A 17,400-nucleotide genomic window follows, 5' to 3' on the forward strand; every position below is an offset into this window, starting at 1 on the left:
ACTCATCCATCAGATGCACTTATCAGATCAAAGTAAATGGATAACGACAAAGCTAAAGCTAAGATACAGGACTATTTTTGTAATATGATGATTTGCTTAGAGTAGGCTTCAAAGGGCTTCAGTGTTCATATAATACAGTGCAGTCTGTGGTGTTTCACAGAGATATCCTACATGTGTTGCACAACTTTGCAGCAATTACACAATATGATTTTATACACATAAGCTGTGCAAGCAGGCACATAATCTCTTCTATTTATGAATGAAAAAAAATTATGAATAATGTATATTATTTACCAACTACAACAAAGAAAACAGATATAAACAAAAAAGTGAAATAAATTCAATGATGAACTCGCTGTGACATAATGCAGAGAAAAGAGATGAATATCATTACACATGGTGATGAAGATGATCAGCATCAGCAACAGCTGAAGCACAGTACAGAAAAACTGAAGCACACTAAAAATTTAAATGGCTACAATTACCAGAATTACACTGGTAACTGCAATAATTGATGAAAGATGACAGATAAAACCTTTCTGCTGTGCTTTGGACACAATGATTTTTTTCAGAATACTTTTAAATGCAATGAGAACAATTATGTAGATATATAGATATGAGTATTGCTTAATTTTAACAATCATATCTATGGGACTATGAGAAGTGCTTATAATACAGACATTCAGTAATTAAACAAAGAATGTATTATTCAATCCACACTGCACATCTGGCAGAGACTGCTAATCTTCTCCACCTTTGACGCATTGGGTAGGGGAAATCCATACATGACATTCAATAACCCGCGAAAGAAGAAGTGCCGAAACTTACTCCAGGCGCTTATCCATTTCCCATAAAACACCACAATTTGCTTTATGTTTGAGGCACGTCTGCCTGCTGTGTTCTGATTAATTCAGATATTTGACTCCTATATCTAGTAAAAAGAAGTTAATGAAATAGACAGTACAAAAGTAAAAGTTGCATCTACCAGCCAAGGTTTTCCTCCTGTGTTCCTCATCGGATGACGTGTGTTTGACAGTGATTTCAGCAATGAAAACGGAGTGTTTATTTGTTTATGTCTGGGTGTATATGTGTACTCATCTGTATCTGCGAAGAAAATTTGAGGTTACCAGTTGGTTTGGGTCATTTTTGCATTTCCATTCACGTGCTCAGTCAGGTTCTGGATCACAAATCATCCTCTCTGCCTCTCATAAATATGAATGTAATACTTTAATTACCTTGACCCTCATGATGCCATAACAGAACAAAAAAAGCAAATATCAAAAACACTGAATAGGTCTGACAAATTGCAATATCACATAAGAAATTGAATAAAATCCAAAGGAACAGCAGAGGTTGTATAAACGTTGTGCTTCTTTAATTTCACTTTGTAAAGTCCTCCACTGCCCTAGCTGTGTTTTTGTTTAACCTTCATTTTATTTAATATATATTTATTTATATATATGTATATATATATATATATATAAGATAAATGTACACGTATGAGGTTCGTCTCTTGTGGCAAGCAGAGAGGCTACCAAGAGGCTACCAAGTACACCCTTCTTTTATCCTCAGTCCTGGTTTGTCATTTCCTCAATGATTGATTTATTTATTTATTCATTCAGTCATCAGTTTTTAGTGTCTCCTTATCAATCAGTAGCTCCCATGGTGCCAAAGGCTGGTCCGGAAGGGAGACTGTCTTTGTGGAAAAGGTTGTTTTGACCACTTTCCCTTTTCTCTCGCTCTTTCTTTAACTTTCTTCCTAGAATCCCCGTTCCCCCATTTCATTCCCTCAGGTCCTTTGTCATCTTTGGTTGAGTGTCCGACACTTTGGTGTGTCTGGGGAATAGGGTGGAAGGACTTCCGAGGATAGCGGTTCAAGGGAGTGAAGATACATGAAGGGTACACATATGGACCAAGAAGGATGACAAAGGAGAGAAAAAAGACAAAGTTGACAAAGTGGCACACTGACATGGATAAAGAGAATCTAATCAAGGGATAAAGGAGGGAATTTCAAGTCTCTATGTCAAAGACCATTAAGTATGTTAACCTTAAATACAGTATGAGCATTGATTGGTTATATGAAGCGAATAGGTGAAATATTAAAAAAAAAAGAGAGCAGAGGACAAGAAGATAGACAAATACATAGTGTTTCTTGTTGGATGCATGAAGGACAGAAAGACTGCAATAACTGAAGAGGACAGACAAGTAAATGGACAGGTACGCAGAGGAAAAGACAGGTACAGGGGAAGAGAGAGAAGTAAAAGAGCGCAAGTCAGGGCAGTGTCTGTCAGCACAGACAGTTGGTGGTGCTATGGGGAGTGCTCATCATCTGAAGAGTAGTGAAACAAAGCAGGAGAGGCCAAAGGCCAGCCATTTAGCCAGTGGGAGTGGGTGTGATCCTCCAATCAGAACTACAAAAAAACAAACAAAAAAAGAGTCATGTTAGCACAGAAATAACATATTAGCAATTTTTAACAGCTTCTGCTATCAAGATTAAATAATTCCAGTATTCTTCCAAAACTGGCCTGTGCTATAGAAATGTAGGCCTTAGTAAGGTTCATTTCTGCTACGCTAACTTACTTTATGTTCAGAATAAAAAAAGAGATACAAAACCATAACCTAAAAACCCCTCATATCTAGGGGCACAGATTGCAATAGTATACATTTTAAAAAAATATTGTCTATCACACACAAAAAAAATCTACTATGTTTTTTTTGCAGCTGGCCTTATTGCATATTTATGTGTCTAGTTTGGGAGGAGACTATTTAAAGAATCACACGCATGTGAAAAAAACATGTAACAGGAACAGTAACAGCATGTTTCCTTCGTGCCTGTGATATCTGCCACAAAGAATGTTCATTGCTTTGGAATAAGAGGGGGTAATGTTTTCAGAATAATTCTCACAAATGGATGTCTCAAATTTATGAGTATGGAGCCAAAAGTCTGGCTATGTCTTGTAACTTCTCCCTAAGTCCTACATTCCATCTGAGTCTTAACTCATATGACTCATTAATAACTAATTTTCCCATTAATTCGCAATACAAATCTGATTCCAAAAAGTTGGAACGTTTGGATGCGTAAACAAAAAGAGAATGATAAGATGACAATGAGATTTTTAATTACTTGCATCATCATCATCATCAACTTTATTTATAAAGCACTTTAAAACAACCACAGCTGACACAAAGTGCTGTACATTGGAACTGTAAAATAAAATTCCATGAGATATAGATAAAAAACAAATAAAAGAAGAGTGAAATCATTAATTAAATAACTACTGCATTAAAAAAGAAACTAAGTCTCACTGAGGTTAAAAGCCAAGGAATAAAAGTGGGTTTTAAGACGTGATTTAAAAGTGGACAGTGAAGGGGCCTCTCTAACATGTATGGGCAAATTATTCCATAATTTTGGAGCCACAATAGAGAAGGCCCTGTCCCCTCTGAGCTTCCTCCTGGATCTCGGTACCTCCAGGAGCAGCTGGTCAGCTGACCTGAGAGACCGACAGGGTATGTGGGGATGAAGAAGCTCAGAGAGGTAAGGCGGGGCAAGACTGTGTAGACATTTAAAAACAAACATAAGAATTTTAAAATTAACTCTAAAAGACACAGGCAGCCAGTGCAGAGAGGCCAGCACGGGGGTTATATGCTCTCTTTTTCGAGTTCCTGTTAGGAGTCGTGCAGCCGCATTTTGAACCAGCTGCAGACGTGAGAGCAATAACTGACTGACCCCCACATAAAGTGAGTTACAGTAGTCCAGGCGGGAAGAAATAAAAGCATGGATCACTGTTTCAAGGTGCTGCCTCGAAAGAAAAGATTTTAGTCTTGCCAGTCGCCTTAAATGATAAAAACTGGACTTCACCACTGCTCTGATTTGGTTGTCCAATTTAAAATCACTGTCCAACTTAAAACCAAGGTCAGTAACAACAGATTTAAAATAGACTTCCAGGGATCCTAAAACAACAGAGGAGGACTCACAGGGACCACTGGGTCCAAACACCAACACTTCTGTTTTCTTTTTATTAAAATTTAAAAAGTTTCGAGCCAACCAAGCTTTAATGTCATCTAGACATGTCAAGAGAGGTTTTATGGAGATGGCATCCTTGCGTTTTAGTGTCAAATAAATTTGGCAGTCATCGGCATAACAGTGAAATGAGATCCCATGCCTTCTAAGGATAGAACCCAGAGGCAGTAGATACAGAGAAAAGAGCAGTGGCCCTAAAATTGAGCCCTGTGGGACACCACATGACAGAGGAGCAGAAGACGATTCGTAACCGAGAAGGCTGACAGAGAAAGTTCTATCTGACAAATAAGACCTAAACCAATTGAGTGCAGTGCCACCAATACCCACTACATCATGTAATCGAGAAATTAAAATATTGTGGTCTACTGTGTCAAAGGCAGCAGTTAGGTCAAGCAAGACAAGAACAACATGGTTACCAGAATCACATGCCAGAAGGATGTCATTAAAAACCCTTAGTAATGCAGATTCTGTGCTGTGAAGGGTTTTAAAACCTGACTGAAAAACCTCAAAGATTCCATTTTCATCTAGAAAATCTTTCAGTTGACTAAAAACAATTTTCTCTAAAACCTTGGAGACTAAAGGCAGCTTGGAAATAGGCCTATAGTTCGCTAAAACTGTGTGATCAAGGCCAGGTTTCTTAAGCAGTGGCTGTACTACTGCATGTTTGAAATTTGCAGGAACCACACCAGAAGACAGACTGCTGTTAATAATGTCAAGGACATACTGTTGTATACTAGGAAAAATTTCTTTAAAGAATTGTGGAGGGACAGGATCCCGTGGGGAACCTGTGGGCTTAATATGGCGAACCACATCCTCTAAATAGGAGAGCGTCACAAGCTCAAACTGAGTGAAAACAGCAGCGCAAGGGACAGAGACAGAGGGGTCAGAGTCAGGAGCTGTGATAAGAGCCCTGATGGTGACAACCTTTTCAATAAAAAAGTTCAGAAAATCATTGCAAATCTCAGGAGAAACTTCCAAACAGACATTCAAAGGAGTATTAAGAACAGTGTCAATGGTCCTAAATAACACACGTGGGTTATGACAGTTGGAAGAAATAATATTTGCAAAATATTCCCTTTTTGCCTCTTTAACAGTGTTCTGGTAGCGATGCCAGCAGTCTTTGAGAATTTGAAATGATACATGCAGTTTATCCTTTTTCCACCTGCAGTCTCATAAACCAATTTTTTTTAAATGTACCATTTTAGGAAAAATAGCTCATTTAGAGTTTGATAGCAATACTAATTCTCAAAACAGATGGGACACGGCCCAGTTACCATTATGTAGTATCCCATCTTTTAGCAACAGCTTGTAAACAGTTTGTAAACTTGGGAATTTGGAACTATGGAGACCAGTTGCTGGACTTTTGGAAGAGAAGTTTTGTGCCATTCTTGTCTGATATAGGATTCTAGCTGCTCAAAAGTCTTGAATCTTCTGTGCTCCAAAACCAGTGTATACCTTTTCAAATGTGCAAGCGGCCAATTCCATAGACACTAATGCATACCATCAAAAATGCAAAGATTTGAACTGAACAAGCCAGATAGACCATATCCTTTCAGTCCTTCAGTTCTGGATCATGTTCACATATGGCTTCTTCTTTGTACGATAGAGCTTTAACCTGCATTTTTGGATGGCACGATGAACTGTGTTCACAGATAGTTATTTTTCAGAAGTGTTCCTGAGCCTATGCTGTCATTTCCGTGAGAGAAACATGATTGTTTTTGATGCAGTGCTGCTTGAGAGCTCATGGACATCCAATATTTGTTTTTCAGCCTTGTCCCTTGCACACAAGGATTTCTTCATATTCTGGGAATCATTTGACATTACAGCTAGCAAGATCATTGGTTTCAACATCCGCCTCACCCACAAAGCCATCAGCCTTGTGGGTGACACCTCCGAACCCTTCACAGGCCCTCTCCAGCCCCCTGCCTTCGGGGAAAAGGTACCAGAGCATCCGGGTTTGGTCCAGTAGACTGCTGATAAGCTTTACTCAACAGGCTGCCAGAAGATTTAACTCTGTTCATATATTGCCTGCAATTTTGCAGAATTTCCTAATAAAAGGTGCTTTTGTGTTAAAAACAAGTTGTCTCAATGTTTTTTCCCCCTATAATTAAATTTCAGCAGCAACAAATTTAAAAATGGCCCTTTCCTGTTGTAAGCAATATATTTCTAAAACAGTTTGCCTAAGCCTTTTACAGTACTTGTTATTTTTTAACAACCTCTTTTATTTGAACACACTCATAGCTACATTAGTAAACTGGTTTGAGTTAGCCAAATCAAATAATAACCTTTTGGTGAATATTTAGTCTAAATGCTGAGGTTAGGTAGACAAAGCCAGAAAAGCAAAATTCATCTAAGGTTTCTCGAACTTGCTTTTTAGTACAGGTCTCGACTGATGTGCTTTTTGTAATTTCCCCAGTTAAAGTAGCAGTGAACAATCACAAAGGCTTTGTAGCCATAAACAAATATATATTTTTAAAATTATAAGAAAGTTGATTTTTACATCTCACCGGAATTAACTGGTTGCAAAGGCTGTATAAACAGGATGGTTCAGAAGGTTTTCTGAGATGAAGACGACTTTTAGTAAGAGATGTATGTGACAGTTTACTGAAATCTAAAAACTATCAAGGACACTTATAAGCATTTACATAATAATCATCAATGATCAAGGATACAAGGAACATTACACTAAAGCAGACAGCAAGCTTTTTTGTGACAAAACTGTCATAGAAGACAAACCGAAGATTGACGACAAACTAAGTAAATAACTGTGCGTGTGATGATTGTGTTTATCTATGTGGCTTAAGACTTCCTTAAAGCCTGCGGGTGTGTTGTCTGAATCTTGTATGACTGTATTTGTTTTATTGTGTTCCTTTTGATATTTTATGTCTCTTTTATTGCATTTTTAAATGCATAACATGAATGTAAATTGGAGCTAGCCTTCAATGATTTATTGACTCTAAACAAATTGAATTTTATTTGAGCATTAAAGAATGCCCTGAAGTGGTAGTTTTACTAAGAAGTATCATGTGAAAATTATCAAACTGTGTTGTGAATGTTATGAAGAAAGAAGGAGGGTTTGTAGAAAAAGGTTCACAGAAACTGTCAGGGAAGAAAGAACAGGTTGTATGGAGAAGAAAAGATGAGAAGACAGTCATGGCTGAGAAGGTGGTTGAGTAAACAAGAGAAACAGAAAGCTTCACCACTGAGATCCCATACATTGCCCTGACAGCTCCGAGATTTTAATGGGAGTAAAGAAGTTACGATTGATGTCATCATCAATATTTGTTGAACCGTTTTCCTTAGCTTTTTTCTGAAGGTCGTGATTGTTAAAGCACAGTTGGAAGACACAATGCAGACATTTTTTATATGGTGTAATCGAATTGTTCAGATTTGTTGAATTTGAAAATTAAAATACCAGCTCAGACACAGCACACAGGATCATCTAAAGCTTTCATTTATATTCATTTATATATACAGTCCTATAAAGCAAACTACAAAACACACATACAATACACACCCTCCTTTAATACATAAATTACAAATGCAAGCTGTTCAGACACAGTTTCATAAAAAAAAGCATGGGTATTGTATTTAAAAGATCAATATGATTTCATATCAGGGGTCCATCCTTCAGGCAGAAAATCAATATTTGTAATAAATTTTGTATCTGTATGCAGAAGACACACATTTAAACAGGCACACACTGATACACACACATTCCTATAGTAGAGTCTAAAGTATGCAGGCGACCAATTGAGTGGAACATGGTGTTTAGGATACAGAGTAATAGGGCACTCAACTCCAAGTCTTTGGAAGATAAACAGGGTGCAGTCTTTTGAAATGTAGCAGAAAAGGGAGAAAACACGCTGATAAAAACACTAAAGGGCAAAAAGACATACAAGTTTCAGCAAGCCGCCATTAGTATAATTTAAGAAAACAATAATAATAACAACATGTAAAACCAGGTGGTATTCAAATACCAATCAAAAAGCAGCACACTGTAAAGAGAACTGCCCCAGAGGTTAGCAGATAAGAGCAACTTGTGTCAGCATTCACAGCCAAATTACAACCAGATTCTAAATATACTTCTACACTGAAAGTATCAAAACAGTATCAATATACACAATCATTTTAAAAACTAGAAGTAAAAATATAGCAAAATTAACTAAAAAGTATGACTAGAAAAAAATGTTTCCACTAAAGTTGACAGACGTTAAAAGAATGCATGAAATACTCGATCACTAAGCGACCCCATCAACCATATAAATTGGTTTAACAATTAAAAATTCTTCATTTATGCTTTATTCAAGATTTTAGGGCTTTCCATGTGTAATGCAGTTAAATATGCTTCCCTCTGTAGTAATAATCTCTATAATATTCTCCCTTCAGAAAAAGTAGAAAATGTGGCTGCAAATGCCAATTTTTTAAAGAGTTAATAAGAATTCTGGGTAAACACTGGCATATCTGATGAACCGTCCATAAGTCACTTGTGCTAAGAAACTGAAAAAAAGATATTATTCAGGCCTTATTGCCATAAATCACATAACGTTTCTTTTTCGACTGTAAATGATGACATGATTTTCTCATCTGCTATCCTATGTGGTGGTTCTGTTTGCAAATGGTTTTCATTATTTAACTACAGCTCTGATTTTTGATTGATATTGGAACATTGTATTTCAAATACTTTTGTCTTGCTTCCTCCCTTTCATTTAGCAAATGTTCTCTTTACGCACTCATTCATTCGTCCTATTTCCAAGACCAGGGGTGCTGGAGGTGTTGCAGCACTGCCTCTGGCCAAAGGCAGCCATCACAGCACCCCCTGGCAAATGGGAAAAAAAAGATGTCGAAACACTTTTGCCATTGATATTTTACTTGGAAATTTGTCATTCAGAAAGTTGTGTGAAATAAATTCAAATACGCTGTCCCTCTGACCCCCCCGCTGCACGTCTTTTATGCTCCAAAATGCGATTAAAAGCATGACTAAGGATAACCATGGTGCAAAAGATACTCACACACCTGCTGAAAAACTTTGGACATCAGTGCCCGTAAATTTATCAAATTAGAGAGCTTATTATAAGCTGCCCAGCACAGGTTAACAAAATAATTAAGCAGTAATTCCACAGTTCTGCCTGTGTTGCAAAGGTTTTTGATTATCTCAATCTGGCTATTGGGTGGAGTTAAATAATATCCACATTTGGACACGTTCTCGTCAAGTGTGCAAAAATGGGTTTATTTATATCTTGACTCCTCATTCTCATGAAAATTCACAGTTAGAAGGCTGGTATAGTTTTCATAATAAATTTGATCACCTGTGTGTGTGTCTGACATGTGTGCCCTGTGGGGTTTAATTAGTATCTGTGTTAAAACCTTGCGTGTAAGCTGAGGTTTTAACTTCGTTATTATCTGTGCGACTAAGTTCAGTTCTATTTTGGCTGCTTATTCTTGCCTGCTGCGTGCAGCAATGGAATCAAATATATTGTAGTTTCCAGTATTATTTTCTTTAAGAAAGAAATGAGCTTTCTGTTGGAACTTTTACGCACAAATTAAATTAAACCTTGAAAAATAGGATAAAGCTCCATTTGTATTACTGCATAGGCAGACATTTAATATCACTACCAGAACTCTGCATGTCGTTGCCCAATAGGTCTTTTTGGACTAATTTCAGCCTTTTGTATGTACTGTTCATGCACTTTTTAAAAAAAGTTTTTGTTTAATTATTTGAGAATGGACCAGCGTGACAGAAGAGCAACAGAAAAACAACAAAGATTTCAGTTTAAAGTAAACTGCCTCTTCTCCTGCAATAAAACACATATGAGCCAGGTGGGGCTCTGTGTTTTGTGCAGGTGGAGTTGCACCAAACATGTCAGAGGCAATCATCCTTCATTTAGGATAAAAGTCTCTTGTGTGTGCACAAAGCTGACCTGAAGTAAATGTGTGCAGATGTGCATGTGAGTATGCTTATACGGCAGCTGCAGTGGTCGCATACACAGTAAGCACCTGCTCAAAACACTTCCAAGGTGGACGCACATGTATGCGTGGGAGTGTGTGTGGGTGTATGAACTTTATGTAAAAGACATAAGTGTGATCACAGCAGGGCAATGCTGCTGGTCACATCTACATGTACTCCTGTCACATATTGTGCAGACAAGTGCCATAGTACTGACTTTTCATCTCACCCCCCTAATATCTATCTCTTCATTGATAACCTAAAAAAGGTTTAGATCTATATTTTGCACAAGGTTTCAATTATGACGCAGACTTGTACCTTTCTGTTAATCAGTTATAAATGTGTGCTCCATGGTTCAATGCCAGAAGTGGTAAATGTCTGTACCTAGCCTTCCTGCCTAGAACCTGGTCACGAATTAACGTTATGTATTCTAAATTAATTTGCATTTTTCTCAAAGTCATAAATGAAAATGTACAATTACTGACAGAGTTGCACTAAAAAAAGTAAATTGGGTGGTTGCTACATTTACAAAAGTCTAACTTGCATTTTGAACAAAATAATTTCATGTTTCTATGGCGAACGCAGTTAAATCATGTTGGATGTGCATGAAATTCAAAAACTTAATTTGTTCTTGTTCAGATGACACGATACAATCTAGGAAGAGTGGTTATAGTTGCCTGGACTCACGAAATTCACAAGATCATATGAGATGTCAAACCACAGGAAAATCACTGGGGTTGTAAGAGGCAGACAACCATACACACACCACGTGTATGTACAGGGAGTGCAGAATTATTAGGCAAATGAGTATTTTGTCCACATCATCCTCTTCATGCATGTTGTCTTACTCCAAGCTGTATAGGCTCGAAAGCCTACTACCAATTAAGCATATTAGGTGATGTGCATCTCTGTAATGAGAAGGGGTGTGGTCTAATGACATCAACACCCTATATCAGGTGTGCATAATTATTAGGCAACGTCCTTTCCTTTGGCAAAATGGGTCAAAAGAAGGACTTGACAGGCTCAGAAAAGTCAAAAATAGTGAGATATCTTGCAGAGGGATGCAGCAGTCTCAAAATTGCAAAGCTTCTGAAGCGTGATCATTGAACAATCAAGTGTTTCATTCAAAATAGTCAACAGGGTCGCAAGAAGCGTGTGGAAAAACCAAGGCGCAAAATAACTACCCATGAACTGAGAAAAGTCAAGCGTGCAGCTGCCAAGATGCCACTTGCCACCAGTTTGGCCATATTTCAGAGCTGCAACATCACTGGAGTGCCCAAAAGCACAAGGTGTGCAATACTCAGAGACATGGCCAAGGTAAGAAAGGCTGAAAGACGACCACCACTGAACAAGACACACAAGCTGAAACGTCAAGACTGGGCCAAGAAATATCTCAAGACTGGTTTTTCTAAGGTTTTATGGACTGATGAAATGAGAGTGAGTCTTGATGGGCCAGATGGATGGGCCCGTGGCTGGATTGGTAAAGGGCAGAGAGCTCCAGTCCGACTCAGACGCCAGCAAGGTGGAGGTGGAGTACTGGTTTGGGCTGGTATCATCAAAGATGAGCTTGTGGGGCCTTTTCGGGTTGAGGATGGAGTCAAGCTCAACTCCCAGTCCTACTGCCAGTTTCTGGAAGACACCTTCTTCAAGCAGTGGTACAGGAAGAAGTCTGCATCCTTCAAGAAAAACATGATTTTCATGCAGGACAATGCTCCATCACACGCGTCCAAGTACTCCACAGCGTGGCTGGCAAGAAAGGGTATAAAAGAAGAAAAACTAATGACATGGCCTCCTTGTTCACCTGATCTGAACCCCATTGAGAACCTGTGGTCCATCATCAAATGTGAGATTTACAAGGAGGGAAAACAGTACACCTCTCTGAACAGTGTCTGGGAGGCTGTGGTTGCTGCTACACGCAATGTTGATGGTGAACAGATCAAAACACTGACAGAATCCATGGATGGCAGGCTTTTGAGTGTCCTTGCAAAGAAAGGTGGCTATATTGGTCGCTGATTTGTTTTTGTTTTGTTTTTGAATGTCAGAAATGTATATTTGTGAATGTGGAGATGTTATATTGGTTTCACTGATAAAAATAAGTAATTGAAATGAGTATATATTTGTTTTTTGTTAAGTTGCCTAATAATTATGCACATTAATAGTCACCTGCACACACAGATACCCCCCTAAAATAGCTAAAACTAAAAACAAACTAAAAACTACTTCCAAAAACATTCAGCTTTGATATTAATGAGTTTTTTGGGTTCATTGAGAACATGGTTGTTGTTCAATAATAAAATTATTCCTCAAAAATACAACTTGCCTAATAATTCTGCACTCCCTGTATTACTATTTACTATGGTTTAACTTGTCAAGGACAAAAACGTAAAGAAAATTCTGCATCAAGCATAGCTTTCCTACTTTTGTTGAGTCTGTATTGACAGCTCAACGCCATGGTGGCTCGTGCTGTTGCCTCAGAGCAAGAAGGTCCTGGGTTCAATCTGGCCAAGTTTGCAATGGGTTCTCTCTGCGTACTCTGGTTCCCTCCACAGTTAGAAGTCATTCAGTTATTAGGGTAAGGGTAATTGGTGATTCTAAATTACCCAAAGGTGTTAAAGAGCAAATGGTTGTTTGTCTCTATGTAATAGTCTGGTGACCTGTCCAGGATGTACCCTGCCCCTCTTACCTTATCACTTCCGCAGCCCAGATAAAGATAAGAGGATAGCTGGATTGGAAGTTGCTCTAAGTCTGTTGAATTTTTTGTTGAACATTATGTAATATGAACACAACATGTACTACAGACAGAAGTTACATTTGTTCATTCAATAAGATTATCACTGGTGTAACAAACAAATATTGTACTAGTTCATGTAACAAGACTGACTTTTGATGTATGTGTTTAAACAATATAACATGACTTTAACTAAATTTAATTAGACTAAGTTGGTACAAACAACTTGTTTGAATAAAAGTCAAATTAATGGAATGTTACTGTTAATATTATGTTAAACTTACAGACATATATCGTGTTAAAACAACCCAATCAAGATGGATTAATATAACATGATTTTTTAGATGGAATATAATTGGCAAGATAAAATTACGTTGATCCAATGAATTATTTTTTTGAGTGTAGGTTTATTCTTCTCTAATCCCTATTTTACCTCACCAACTTCATGGAGGTAGAGCTTGTACCCAAGAGAGATGCATTTTGTTTCTTGCAGTGGCAAAGACTTTTTAGTTACTTGCCTGATAATTGCCCATCTGTCTGCACTGTGAGTCTCTGCCTGCATAAAACCTGCAGGACACAAATGCACACGCGCCCGCTCTGAGAGCTCAAGAGCTTTCCTCTTCCTGTTTTCACCTTCATCCATTATTCACTCCATCCGCCAGTGTTGTTACATGCACATATGTGTGAGATTGCACTGCACATCCAAGCAGACAATCATCAGCACACTCAGACACACCAACTCACACTCAAGGTTTGAGGAGGTAAAAGGAGGATGTTAATAATTTATTAGATTGTGTGTTTTCAATTTTTTTCTTTTTGTTTATTTCTAATATTTTTTCATAATAATTTCTGGCGAAAGTTAACATGAACATTCTAAGTACATGTCGCTGTATATTATAATGCAACACATCTATGTCTGTACCTGGGGTCCTTCCTATTTTGCTCCGAGTCCTAGTAAAGAGTGTATTTCAATCTTTTTTTCTTCATGTTGGGCTGTGTAAAATTTGTCACTTAAAACTGGTTAATCAAATTGTAGGGTCAAATTGTAGGGTCAATATATTATGATAGAAAGATTTTTTTTTCCTATTAGAAAAAAGTAAGTGAACAGTCTGAAATTTCATCAGATGTTTCCTGTATGTGATCTGGAATGCCAGTAAGGCCACTGTGAAAGATAATGATATATGTATTGATGTCTGTACAAGACTGCGTGTGTGTGTGTGTGTGTGTGTGTGCATGTTTGCCTGCATGACTTGGTTTGCAGAGGACAGCTGATGGTAGCCATATTTTGTCTTTTGGATCACTTTCCATTTGTTTTTGTTTTGCTGTTTCTTATATTAACAGACACATATACATGCAAATGAACAAATATATATATAAATAATTTTGAACACTGTGTTTTTGACCTCTTCTCTTGCTATATCTTCTCTAACCTGCAGGCTATTGGAATCCCTCCACACACTTACATGGACCGAAACTGCTTCACTGACACTTTTTCTTGTTGGATTCCCACCTCTTGCTAAAGTTGCTCGTGTCAAACAGTATTTGTATGTAACAAAATAATATTATGAGTACAGCTTAGCTTGACCTAGGATACATTAAATGGTAAATGGCCTGCATTTGTATAGCCCTTTACGTAGTCCCTAAGGATCCCAAAGCGGTTTACACAACCAATCATCCACCCATTCACACACACATTCACACACTGGTGATGGCAAGCTACATTGTAGCCACAGAGGACGAACTGCCAGTTCTTGAGCCACGATCGCCCCTACTAGGAGCAGATTGCTTGATTTAACTTACCATGCAAACTTGATTGGTCAGTTTATTGTGTATAAACATTTTTTCCTCTTCTTGTGCATATGTTTCTGCATTTATCTTCTTTTCTTATCTAAATCCTTAATTATCACACAGTGTCTCTGTAATTTCTCTACATTTCTAAAATAAATAACCCAAGCTTTTAAAGATAAAGAGCAGTGAGCAGAGCTATGCTGATGAATAAAGGATAGATGAAGAATGTAGGGTAAAAGGAAACAAGAATAGATATAATGACAATAAGTGTGGAAGACGCAGCAGGATGTGGTATGGACAGTTAGAGGATGAAAAGATAGCAAGATAAATGCAGTTATTAAAGAAGAAGAAGAAGAAGGACCACAAATTATGATGAGCCTTCCAGCTTACCTCCATGCTGGTGCCCTGTGGTGTCCACTTGTTTCTATACATCCCACACAAAGACAATATTTTCTCTGTGCTCTATATTCCAACACCTCCCATACACTACAGAAGACTTTTAGTTCTCATATCGTGACAGCTCTAAAAATATGGTTTCTATAGCAATTAAATTCTCTATTGCCTTAGTTTATTTTCATTTGAACTTAATCCAGCTCAGGTGAATTTAGTTTGATAATTCATTTTCTTAGTAAGTCGTTGATTTTTATGTATTTCTGCTGAAAATAATATCAAAGCTATACATTTTTTTAATAGAATGGCATTGCCTGTCTTATTTGGAGTTTCTCTGAACGTATGAAGATGACCCAACCACAAATTCCAAAAGTTGCTTTTGTGTGCTTCTTTGTTTATTAAGTATATTTCTACACAAAAATCACAAAATATCTTACCTGTCTTACCTGCGTTGGCTACAGTGTTTTGTTGCTTGCATTCTCCTCTGGTGATAGACACGTCGTCAATGGCAATATCCCCCTCAAAACCCGAGCCTCGAATTCCTTCAAACACAATCTGTTTAGAAAAGAAACATCAACAGATGAATGCTAGCTGAGTATGTCCAGAGAAATATATACAAAAACACAGCAAAAGTTCACAGAATGGCCACTGAGGAATTTTGCCAGAATTTTGTACACTTTGTACACAAAAGTTTGTACACTCCATGATGTTGCTTGCAAAACAACCTTTACTAAAAAATAAGTAGTTGCTTCCTTATGTCTTTATCAGTGTCTCATATTGTTGTGGTGGAAGTGGAGGAATAGCCCACTCGTATTTACGGTGTAGCTTCACTTCATTTAGGTTTTCAAGCATTGTTGATACACAGCTCTCTCGGCTCTCTTTAGGATCATTGTTCTTTGCATGACTCATTACGGGCCAGCCTTTAGCTGTTGGGATGAAGGGCCTCATATTTGATTCCAGAATGATTTGGCATACGGGTTATTTGTGTGGCTGTAAAACACGCCCAAATCACCATCCCCATAGGTGTTAAGTGTTTGTGCTCATGTGCTGTGTTTGGTATTTGCCAAATGTGGTGTTATGCTAAAATATATCAACTTTGATCTCATTTCTCCAAAGGACACTGAACTAGAAGTCTTTTTAAAACCTAAGCTATGTCCTTTTTAGAGAGCAATCTTAGCAACCCTTCCAAATAAGCCATAATTGCTCTTCTTTTTCTAATTGTGTCATTAAACTTAACTTTTCACACACTGAGATATCATTCTTTGGTTTTTGATCATTCTCTGAGCATTTCCAGGTTTGAAGTGAATGGCAAACCAGCCAAATCTGCCAAAATTTATTAAGGTGATGCTTACTTATTATCAGCACCTGCTACTTCTTAATACCTATAAAGGCAGTAAAAGTATACTTAGTTTTTCACAGGACTGGATACTCCGTTAAAACGTCTTAAATTTTGTAAAAATGAATTTAAAATTAAAATGCAAAACTAATTTAATTACTCTAAAGAACCTACTTTCTGTATCTGAAGTTGAGCAATAATAACAATAATAACAACAACAACCATATAATTAATAATTATAGAAAATATGAATACTTTAATTAAATAAAGACATGGAAACATCTATTACAGATAGCAACATGCTAGTTTATTCTCCCATCTCAGGAATTTACAAGCTGCAGTCATATCCTAACACAGTGGTTCTTAACCTGAGTTCGATCGAACCCTAGGAGTTTGGTGAGTCGGTCTCAGGGGTTCGGCAGAGCCTCCACCACAGAGGTCGCAGAGGTCCAGACACACCCGAATTATCGTGTAAACTTGTGATGACACGCCCCCTACAGAACGTGATGGGAGTGAGCGTCCTATCTGCATGATTTGCAACGCCAAGTTGAGCAACTCCAGTCTCGCACCGGCAAAACTAAAGGAACACTTCTTGAAGCTGCATAGAGATGGGGAATACAAGAACACAACACTTACTGAATTCAAGGCGAAGAGAGCCAGATTCAATGAAAGGCCCACTCTGCCTGCTCTTGGATTTGTACCCGTTAACAAACCGATCCTCACACCATCGTATGAAGTTGCTTATCTGATCGCAAAGCAGGGCAAGCCATACACCATTGGTGAAACACTTGTGAAACCAGCTGCGTTAAAGATGGCAAATCTGATACTCGGAACAGTGGCCGAAGGTAAATTATCCCAAATTCCTCTTTCAAATGACACCGTCAGCGACAGAATAGAAGACATGAGTAAAGACATCTTGGCTCAAGTAGTCGCCGATCTGATTTCAAGCCCGGCAAAATTCAGCCTTCAACTCGATGAGAGCACAGACGTTGCTAATCTAAGCCAGCTTGTTTTCGTGCGCTATGTGAAAGATGACATGATTAAAGAAGATTTTTTATTTTGTAAGCCTCTTACAACAACAACTAAAGCAGCCGATGTGAAGAAGCTTGTGGATGACTTCTTCAGAGACAACAATCTTTCACGGGACATGGTTTCTGCAGTTTGTATATGGTAAATGGTAAATGGCCTGT

The 17,400-nt window shown here is 37.9% G+C and overlaps 1 protein-coding gene across 3 annotated transcripts in view; it reads right to left on the reverse strand.

Annotated features, from left to right (window-relative positions):
- Positions 1–1,353: 1,353 nt before the first annotated feature.
- The window catches only part of mdga1 (MAM domain containing glycosylphosphatidylinositol anchor 1), a 216,138-nt gene continuing 200,091 nt past the window's right edge, over positions 1,354–17,400 (reverse strand). For all 3 annotated transcript variants that reach the window (XM_085266885.1, XM_085266899.1, XM_085266889.1), the window contains 2 exons: positions 15,312–15,429; positions 1,354–2,411 (listed from right to left, as the gene is read on the reverse strand). In XM_085266885.1, the coding sequence (XP_085123011.1) occupies positions 2,326–2,411; positions 15,312–15,429 (204 nt within the window). In that variant the 3' untranslated portion in view covers positions 1,354–2,325. The remainder of the gene's footprint in view (positions 2,412–15,311; positions 15,430–17,400) is intronic.

The sequence above is a fragment of the Mchenga conophoros genome, linkage group LG1 (assembly GCF_057382185.1).
Source record: "Mchenga conophoros isolate Kocher_MC1m ecotype Shallow Benthic linkage group LG1, M_conophoros_male_GT1.1, whole genome shotgun sequence".
In the NCBI taxonomy this organism is placed as follows: Eukaryota; Metazoa; Chordata; class Actinopteri; order Cichliformes; family Cichlidae; genus Mchenga; species Mchenga conophoros.